We start from the raw sequence: 9,988 nt of genomic DNA on the forward strand, positions 1-9,988 counted from the left end.
TGAAAGAGAAACAGTGGATTGAGTCAGTGCGACGTTCACCCATCATTTACTCACCCTTGAGCCTTTATTTTGTTCTGTAGGACACAAATGAAGAAACTTAGCAGAATGTCTGAGCTGCTCTCTTCCATGCGATGAAAATGAATGAGACACCAAAGACGGTCAAGCTCCAAAAAGGAAAAAAAAAGCTCCATTTTGTAACAAAAAGTCATGGCGTCTTCATGAAGGGGAGTGAATGATTCATGTTTGGGTGAACTGCACATTTAAAATAAAAAAATCAGCCCCATAAGTCTCTTTTGCAGCCTTTATGCCCTGATCCTTCTTGTTGAGCCAAGACAGCTAAAGGAAGACCAAACCGTCCTCCTGCCTCTTCAGCAAGAAAAGAAATTGTTCATATTAACTATCTGGTTTTGAGAGGGATACATATAAAGCGACTATATGTCTCAATATGTCTGCATAATCGAGAGGTGTTCTTTTAAAATGTATCATGCTACAGTAGTTGTCATTGTATGTGTGTGTGCATGTCATAAACATGAGCAACTTTCACTCAGAATGCCGTTCTTCACAGTTTCTCCTTGGCTTCTTTAGTGTAATAAGTTGTGTAATAAATGGCTGTTTGTGTGTTTAGTAGCGGTGTGTGTGTTGCATGTGTAAGTATAGTGACTAGTGTGTGTGCACTACAGGCCTGCTCTGCTAGCTTTGAGGTTGTGGGATGATGCTGGAGCAGTCGGTCACCAGCAGATCCACCACCGTGTTCCCGCTCACGAACATGGGAGCCGACACCATGTTGCAGAGGGTGACCATGCTGCCGGGCACCGCCTCACTGGTGGTGGTAGTGGTGGTGGTGGTGGTGGGGTGGGGGTCACTCACAGGGGGGTTGTGGGTACCCATGTGGCCCTGCAGCTGTGTGGGGGTCTTGCAGTGCACGCCGCACAGCTGACAGACCAGGACCCCTCCGGAGCCCGAGGTGCCGAAGCCTCCGCCGCTGTCCTTCCACTCCTGACCGTGGTGCTTCTGAGCGTGGACCCGCAGGTACGTCAGCGTGGTGAAACCTGACGGGGCAAGACTGGGAGTGAAGCATTACTGCTGATCCTGATTACCCCATAATAACTCGTTATTGATCATTACAGCAGACAAGCTGATTATCTTATTATGTACAAAAGATTCTGTTTATGCAATTAAAGAGGCGGGCTGAAATACTGTCACAGCAGACTGAACATGAAACAGAGGGATGGATGGATGGATAGAAGAACAGAAAGAGAGATGATAGATAGATAGACAGACAGAGAGATAGATAGAACAACAGATAATTAGTCAGACAGACAGACAGACAGACAGATAGATACTCACTGCGGTTGCACAGATGGCAGGAGTGATGCTGTGATTGGTTGTGCACTCTCATGTGATCCGTGATGTAGGCTGCAGACAGCAGTTTTCCACAGATGTGACACGGAACCTTCTCTTCATGTCTGATCATGTGAGCACGCAGACGGTCACGCGTGGCAAAGCTCGATTCACACGTCTGTACCAAACAACATACATCTTCACATGTTACAACTACTTTACCATGGTATATAAGGTCTTTAACCTGTCATACATTCCAATAAAAAGATCTTCACACAATTAAGTAAAACAATAATTTGTGTGTGTACTGCAACATTAACAGAGAGACACAAGATATAAACAGCTATTTTTCATAGAAACTAATATCATGAGTATGAATATCTAATGATATTTATCTGAATATTGTGCTAACCTAGCCTTAAGAATAGGGGTGTGCACGGATAGTCGAACATTTGAATATTCGTTCTGCTCTAATTATTCGATAAATAAAAATTATATTCGAATTTAGCTATATTTTTGCCTGCCATAAAAAAAGAAGGGAAAAAAAGTCCACAATAAAACCTAATTCGGTCACTTTCTGTGATTCTCCAAGGCATATTTGAAGATGTATGCAAGCTAAAAATAATTAATGAATGAATAAGGACTGCAGTCTTCTACAGTTCTTCAAATATGCCGTGGAGAATCACAGAAAGTGACCGAATTCAAGAACATTGTTGCGAACTTGGAGAATGCAGTGAAAACTCCTCTTCTCGCGTCTGCCCTAGACCCTCGGCACAAACATCTCAGGTTTCTCGATGAAAACATTTTTGAACATTATCAGAACATTTTCCTTGATGCGAGTGGTGCGGATGCACCAACGATGAAGAGGATCTGGCAATGCCCACTCGTCCGAAAAGGCTGAGCCAGTTCTCTAGCGATGATTACAGAGAGTCCAGTCGAGACGAGTGGGAACAGTTCTTGCTGGAGCCATGTATTCCACCAGATGAGGATCCCATTCAGTGGTGAAACAAAAACACGAATCGCTTCACAAAACGTATTCGCTTAGCACACCGTTATTTGAGTGTCCCGCCAACGTCTGTGCCGTCAGAGCGCGTTTTCTCCGTGGCCGGCCTTATTGTTAACAGACTAAGGAGCCGACTTTCCCCCGATCATGTTTACATGCCTGTGTTTCTTAACAAGAACATGTAAAACAATAGAAAAAAAAAACAAAAAAGATTTGCTGACAGTTTAAAAGTTTCAAAAGTGTAAGCGTTCTGTACAAAAGCCTAATTGCTGCAGGCTGCTTTACGTTTTTTCTTTGTTCACTTTTTTTTTTTTGCTTTTAATCTGTACTTTTGTTTGTTTGCATGCATTATTAAAGGTTTTCAGCTACAAAACACGATGTGTTATGTTCAAGCTTATTGTGTGTATCACAAAGCACAGTGTGTTTTGTTAAAAAAATGACGGAAACAATAAATGTCGTATTCAAATATTCATTTTTTTGTGAGCTCAAATATTTGAATGTGATATTTGCGGAAAACGCACATCCCTACTTAAGAATGCACTATAATCAAGAAAAGACTTTTCCTTCCATGTAAATCAATTACAAAATTGCAAAACAAACTTCCATACCGGACATTTGAAGGGTCTTTCTGAAGAATGGACCTGTCGGACATGACTGTTGAGATGATCAGGCCTGAGAGATTGAGGGAGAAACATGTCATTCACAGTCAAATGAGTCAGTAGTGTGAAACTAAGACGATCTCAGTGTATAGAGATCTGAGGTCTGTCCTACCGCGAGAAAGCTTTAGCACAGTGCGGGCACACGTAGGGTTTCTCCACGCCTCCCTGGTGGGATCTGACGTGATGGCTCATGCGGTCCTTCCTCTTGAAGCGCTGCTGGCAGATCGGGCAGGAAAATGGCTTCTCGTCCGAGTGGGAGAGCCGGTGTCTGTTCAGGTGGTACACATCCCTGAAGGCTTTCCCACAAGTCTCACATGCGTGATTTTTACGCACAGGGTTGGGGTTCTGGGTTACTGGCCTCTGAAGGAGTAGCAGGGAAAAGAGAAGATTATTTAAGTCTGAAGAATGTCCCAAAGCTTGGTTTATACTTCCACGAGTGCACAAAAGTGACATCATATTTTTGCATGGCCTGCACACATACACAATTCTGGAAGTGTGCAAACATAGTAATTCAATCCTGTTGCTATGCTGTCCTACTGATGCAAAAAATGGCAGGAAAAAAGTAAAAACTAAATTTTTTTTGTAAAAAGTACTTGTTTTTAATAACCAAGTTGCTTATACAGTTCTTTAGTACTTTTTAGGGGCATTTTTACCTTTATAAGGATTTATATTTTCAAAATATATTTTATAATTGTCATATGAATGACCACATGCCATTCTATTATGCAAAACACTTTAAAAGCAAAATACTAATGTAGTCCATTCATTTAAATAAATTCTCTATTTGAGAAATTAGGATGTAATTTAAGCAGTAATTAAACAGTAATTAAAGAAACTGTAAATAAATGAACAGAAACAATGCAGTTTTATTTGATAATATGCACTTCAAGGCCTTAAAAATATATATAAAAAAAAGAGGTGTACATTATTCCTCATTTTGCTGCTATTTTTGTTATGTAGATAATGGTAAAGTCAAACATATTTCTTCTCTCTAATGCTTCTCGCTGATATTTTCTCTGCTCTCCACATTTACGCCTTTTGACAGAAGAAATCCCATGATATTTCCATCAACCTTCCAGTCATTCATGATTACTGAATAAGACTTGTTAAAATCATTTCATAGAGACTGCTGGGGTACATTTCCATATATACATCAGCTACCAAGCTTTTGAAGATATACGTTTAAAATACTATACTTATAGATGTTCAAATATCTCCAAAAAGACCCTTAACAGACAAATATTTGCATGCAATATCTAATACTTTAAAACAAAGCAAAACTAGAAACCTACAGAAAAAAAAATGATGTTCTGAGATTTCCATTCCTTTTAGGTCTATAGTAATTAAATTAGATTTCTGTTATCCCTGATCATGGGTAACTTTAGAACACATTGTAACAGTCTAAAGTGACAGTAAAACCATGGCTTGCATAAGCTTGCTTCTACATGTCAACAAATCATTAACTGTATGTAAGGATATGCCGGTATCAAAGTTTCATGTTGCGATTAATTGCTAATGCTTTCATCACGGTATACGGTATTATCACGTTATTGGTTATAATACAGTATAAAAGGTTAAATAAAATTTTTCTTAGGCTGCTTTATTTATGGGGTTTCCAGGGAAAGGGCCACATTTTCTGCAGTTTAGTGCCATCTGCTGTCAGAGAGTGAATGTGCTTTCATTCAGTGCATCTCTCATGCGTGCTTGTTTACATCAGAGCGTACACGTGTCTTTCAAGCAGCATACAGTGGTGTTGTGCATTTTGACCAGTTGATGGGAAAAGTATTCTTAATGTGCATTCCAAATTCGGAATGATTTGTAATATATACTTATTCACGGTATTTAGAAGTGCCCACGATTACAATATTGTGCATATTCATTACCGTGATATATCGCATTACCGAATACCGGCACATGTCTAACTGTATGGCATCATGTGTGATTCACTGTATGCTACATGAAGCAGATTCTGAAAACACATTCGGATTCCCACCTGTATAGGCTCCCCTGTTGCCATGACAACAGCAGCTGGAGGCGGGAGGGCGGTCACAGTAGAAGTCACGCTCTCCATCGCAACATTGTTTCCATCCTGAGTGGCCAGGACTTGTGTGTGTGGAGGGGGCAGAACAGCAAGAGTGGCCAGGGTTTGGGTTTGCTGCTGGGGTATGGAGAGGTGAAGGAGAGAGAGGGGGACCGTTTGTCTTTCCGCACTCTCTTTAGCCACGCCCTCTTGGCTCTGGGACCCCCCCTTCATACGGATACCGGTGTGGACGGACTGATGGCGCCGCAGGTTGTAGCTGTTTTTGAACTGCTTGCTGCAAATTGAGCAGATATGAGCTGCGCGGGCCGGTCTGGACACTGGCTTCACTGATGGGATGAAGAGACAAAACTGAGCGTTACTAAACATTAAGAAGAGAACTAAGGTAACATTATCAAGGGTTTTTTTTGTGTGAAATTACAGTGACGAACTTGAACTTGTTGTAAAATCTGCATGTGGATTTTTTTCACCCTTAAGCAATCCAAATCACATGGATTAAAGATTTCGCCCATGAAAATTGCCAGACAATTATAAATGTGAATGCATTTCTACAACCATACTTTTTGACCTCTGACTTTCCAAGAATTTTTGCAAAACTTTAAGGGCAAAATAGGTTGAGGGTCTAATACGGTGTCACTATCAAACCAAGATCAAAATGGCAAATTCGTGGCTAACTTGAACCCGTTGAGAAATCTTTAACACTCAGGCGAAACTTTCAAATGTGCAGATTTGAGTTGAAATGACTGCATTTCGCCAATAATAAATTCAAAGAATGCTCTTTCCAGACACACTATGACTTTAAGAATTTCTGCAAAATTTTGCCAGGGAAAAATGGCATTTTTAAATATTGCCAATAGTAAAGCGAAATCACTTTCAAACCAAACAGTTTTATGTTGATCACTGCAGCTAATTCGAAGGACCAGATTGAACGAACTGCAAAATCTGAAACGCAAAAATCCAGATCGAGTGGATTCCAGACTAAAATTGGTGGATTTTGCCTGTAAAAGTTCGCCAAATGACGGTAAATTTGACTGCACCTTTACTTTTTCGCCTATGACTTTCCAAGAATTTAAAGTAAATTTTGCAATCAAAAAAGATCCATCCAAAGTTAAATCTTTCGCTCTCACATGAAATTCTTCTGAAATTACTATTTCACCTGGCGAAAATTCACCCATTGCGAAATCCACGTGGAGAAGTCTGTTGCCCTTACGTGAAATTCCTTTTCATGAAGATTTCTACTGAAATCACTAGAATTCGCCCGTGAAAACTATATTAAATTTTACAGACACACTTTCTGACATGACTTTTGGTGTCATTTTGTGATTGATACTAACTGGTATAGAGATCTGCTTTAGTACCAGCTTAAAACAAAATGTGATGCAAACTGTTGTTTTGCGTTTTATTAAAGGCGTTCACTTCTTGCTTTCGGTTCAAGGTTCAGTCGGTTGAAGATGCTCACTGCATATACTTTTTTTTGTGACCACACAAATTATTATATTTTGCTGTATTCTGTTTTGAGTATTCAAACAATCCAACAAAAACATCTTTACAATACTGCTGAAACGTTGGTTTTACATAATCAAAATTGTGTATTAATTATCTGATGAATATGCTAAAATTAAAAGCTCTCGTTATGAATTAGAGTATATTAGCTACCATAACTATAAATAAAGACTTAAAATGACATTAAAAACTGGTCAGAAGTCAATCATAAATGCAAGAGAAGGTTGTTGACTAGCTGTTATGTCCCCACCAATGTCAAAATTAAACCTACGCCCTTGAGTATTAGCCTGGCCTTCTTTAATTAATAATAATTATTTAATGAATTAATCAGATATGATGTTATTATGTGCAGACGAATGATAAAAGCATGCAATTTCCAGAGAAATCTGTCCTAAAAACTACTGTAATTTACCAAAGTGACTTAAAATAAGGCAAAAACAGTTTGGAATATGTTTTTCTGTACGGCCACAACTTTTGACTTTCGTTTGATCCTGATTAATTAGATTTTAAAAATCACAAATTTCATTTAGATTCTCTATACGATTCGATACAATTTCCCCGTATTTCTAGGCTGACCTCCTGAAGATAACATGCCGATATTCCCAGTTGCACGGCTCTATGTGATCACAGAGGAACACTGAGAAACCACAGAAAACCTCCAACCCCTCCCCGCCAGCTTCCTCACTCCTCTCCAAACCTCCCTCCCCTTCTTCATCCCCCCCATCCCTCGCTCTCACACACCAGGTACAGGGTCCTCATTGAGAGCAGCAGTGTCCACTGTCGATGGAGGCGGAGCTATGTGCTCGGTGGGCGGGGCTTGAGGAGAGGACGTGTGGCCAGGCAGAAGCTCTGATTGGAGGGTCCCCTCTACTTGAGTCTGGGAGGGTGTGGTCTGGGAAAGAACAATCACAAAGTACTAAGTTTGAATTCAAACTTCAACAGTGTAGGAGCATTTATTGTACCAACGCAAATGTTTTGTAACAATACGAATTGCACATCAATTTGTAAATAAACACACACGAACAAAACCATGTTCAGTCTCACCTGGAAGAGAAAATTACTCCACGAGGCATCCATTTTGTTCCCCAGCGATGAATATTATAATCAACTACACGGTCCTCAAGATTAATAACGTACTATAAATCTTCTGTAGTTTGCAAACAGTGTTTAGTTGTTGTTGTCTTTTTATACTCTTCTCCAAATCACTTATTTAATGAACGGCTCAGATTAGCAGACAAGCTATTTAGTATTTACTTTGCTCTTATGCAACTTTAACCGAGACATCACAACAACGCGCTATTTATTCATCTGCATGACTTTAAAGATCGAAAGCAATAAACGTAATTTCTACACTCTTACACCATGCATTATAAAACAGGAGTTGATGCATATAGATGTTAAAACAGCGGTTAGATGTAATGCGCTTGACGCATTTGAAACTATGGATAAATCAGTGTTTTTCCTCGATCCCCTCGACAGGCCGATCGGGTGTTTGTCGAAGCCTCGCTGTCGATTTCAAGCCGTGACCCGGACGAATAACACTCGAGCCCGGCCGCAGCCCGCCGCTCCACCTCGGCGCTTCAATTCACAGGATGTCATCTTTCTTTTTTTATCGCGCGCCCTCTCTCTCTCTCCCTCCCTTCCCTGTCTCTTTCTTCCTTTTCTTTTTTAATTCCTCTTTCTTCTACCCCCTCCTCTCCTTTTCCTCTCTCCGCTATGTCCCAGTTGTTGTTAAAGGGATGGCTCTCTCTCTCTCCCTCCTCCTATTTCCGTCGCTTTCCTGCTTCCTGTCAGAAGATGAGCCGACAGAAAGACAGCGACATCACGTGACTGCACTCCGCTGACCGAGGTTCATTCAAATAAACATATTTCGGAAAGACACAATATTCTAATTTTGGATGCAGTATTTTCATTGCTGGTTAAGTATACTGTTTGTTTTTTATAGCCTTAGTAGATCCAATTTGCGTTTTATTACACTGTTCTTGGCTGAGTTTCATATGTTCAGTCAAAATGTGTAGTAACACAAAAAAGTAGCCTATAAAAAAAAAAAAAAAGAAGTAACTTAAAACTTCCAAATGTATAACTTATAGCTAATAAAGCTTGTGCTTTCTATAGAGTTTTAGCTGAATTTACAGAACGTAATTACAAACAAACAATAATAATAAAAATATATAATAAAATAAGCTATATGACGCTTCAAACTGACCTGCACTACATAAATATATATATAAATATAATTTGTTTTTAATGTAGTGTAGATCAGTTTGGAGCGTCATATAGCTTATTTTATTATTATTATATATATATATATATATATATGCGTGTGTGTGTGTAAATCAATTAATACTATTTCTTGCAGAATTTCAAAATGTGTAATCAGTAACATATTTATTGTAGGCGATATGAAAATAAAATCTGAGCATGTGCTTTATTTATATATTATTAATCTGCACTGGGCCTATCTTTGTCCATTTATATAAAAATATTTTGGAAAGACGTTCTCTCAATATTTGAATGCAGTATTTTCATTGGCGGTTAAAGATATATATAACTTTAGCAAATCCAAAGTGGATGTACGTACTACAGTACTGTTCCTTGACGATTTTCATATGCTCAGTCAAAATGTGTAAGCAAAAAGTAAACATATTAAATCTGAAAATAAAATTAATGTCCCCCCCAAAAAACCCGTTATATATTTAATTTACGTCTATTTGCACATCCAAAAATCTTCAAATAAAACTGTTCAAAGTTAAGACGAGCATGTGCTTTATATCCTGAACTTACATTATTTAATTCAGTTTTCATTTATAACAATGTACTCGGTTTAAGTCTCTTTGCAATAAATAAATAAATAAACCGACTAGGGGAGAAACTAAACACGCAGCAGCTCGAGCGGCTCTTAAAGGGCACGTCGCAATGACGCATAGAGGATTTTTCACGGATTTGTCATTGATGCCAGATAACAATGTCAGATACAGTGACGCTTACACGTGCATTAACTCAGGGTGTTTAGGAATGATTCCACTGTGCAAATGTGCAAATAAAGACAACACGAGACAAATCCACGTCAATATCAATTTATTGTCATTTAAATTGCTTCGCGTTTATTTTTCTTCCACGTTTCCTCCCTTTAAACCTCAGTAATTACATGTTTCTGAAATGTCCTCTCAGTAAAACCTCCACTTTGACCCAACAACCTGTTTTACAGTCAACATATACATACACAGATCTCAACACCTCACTCCAGACAAACTAGGAGAGCCTCCTTTACCACCATGGAGTTTAACCTGCCTGTGAACTTGCTTTTGCAATTTTAGCTCTAACATTCAACATTATTATATTGGGATCACTGTCCAAAGATCATGAAGTAACATCCCACCATATCTCACAAACAAGTCAGTCCATTCAATGGTACAATCTCATTGGCCCTCCAAACACTATATC

The 9,988-nt window shown here is 39.1% G+C and overlaps 1 protein-coding gene across 1 annotated transcript; it reads right to left on the minus strand.

Moving 5' to 3' along the window:
• Positions 1-45: 45 nt before the first annotated feature.
• Positions 46-8,299, minus strand: mazb (MYC-associated zinc finger protein b (purine-binding transcription factor)). Its single transcript, XM_059530404.1, has 8 exons — positions 7,589-8,299; positions 7,286-7,436; positions 4,997-5,370; positions 3,116-3,363; positions 2,953-3,016; positions 1,348-1,519; positions 653-1,049; positions 46-615 (listed from the first exon to the last, which is right to left on the minus strand). The coding sequence occupies exons 1-7, from the start codon at positions 7,619-7,621 to the stop codon at positions 691-693; spliced, it is 1,401 nt and encodes a 466-aa protein (XP_059386387.1). The 5' UTR covers positions 7,622-8,299; the 3' UTR covers positions 46-615; positions 653-690.
• Between the last annotated feature and the right edge of the window lie 1,689 nt (positions 8,300-9,988).

Source organism: Carassius carassius, chromosome 39, assembly GCF_963082965.1.
Source record: "Carassius carassius chromosome 39, fCarCar2.1, whole genome shotgun sequence".
Taxonomy (NCBI): Eukaryota; Metazoa; Chordata; class Actinopteri; order Cypriniformes; family Cyprinidae; genus Carassius; species Carassius carassius.

Coding starts and splice junctions, on each gene's coding strand:
- mazb (XM_059530404.1), bottom strand. CDS start 7,621: ATGGATGCCTCGTGGAGTAATTTTCTCTTCCAG. Junction 7,437..7,588: donor GGAGTAATTTTCTCTTCCAG/GTGAGACTGAAC, acceptor GTTCTTTCCCAG/ACCACACCCTCCCAGACTCA. Junction 3,017..3,115: donor TGTGCTAAAGCTTTCTCGCG/GTAGGACAGACC, acceptor TCAATCTCTCAG/GCCTGATCATCTCAACAGTC.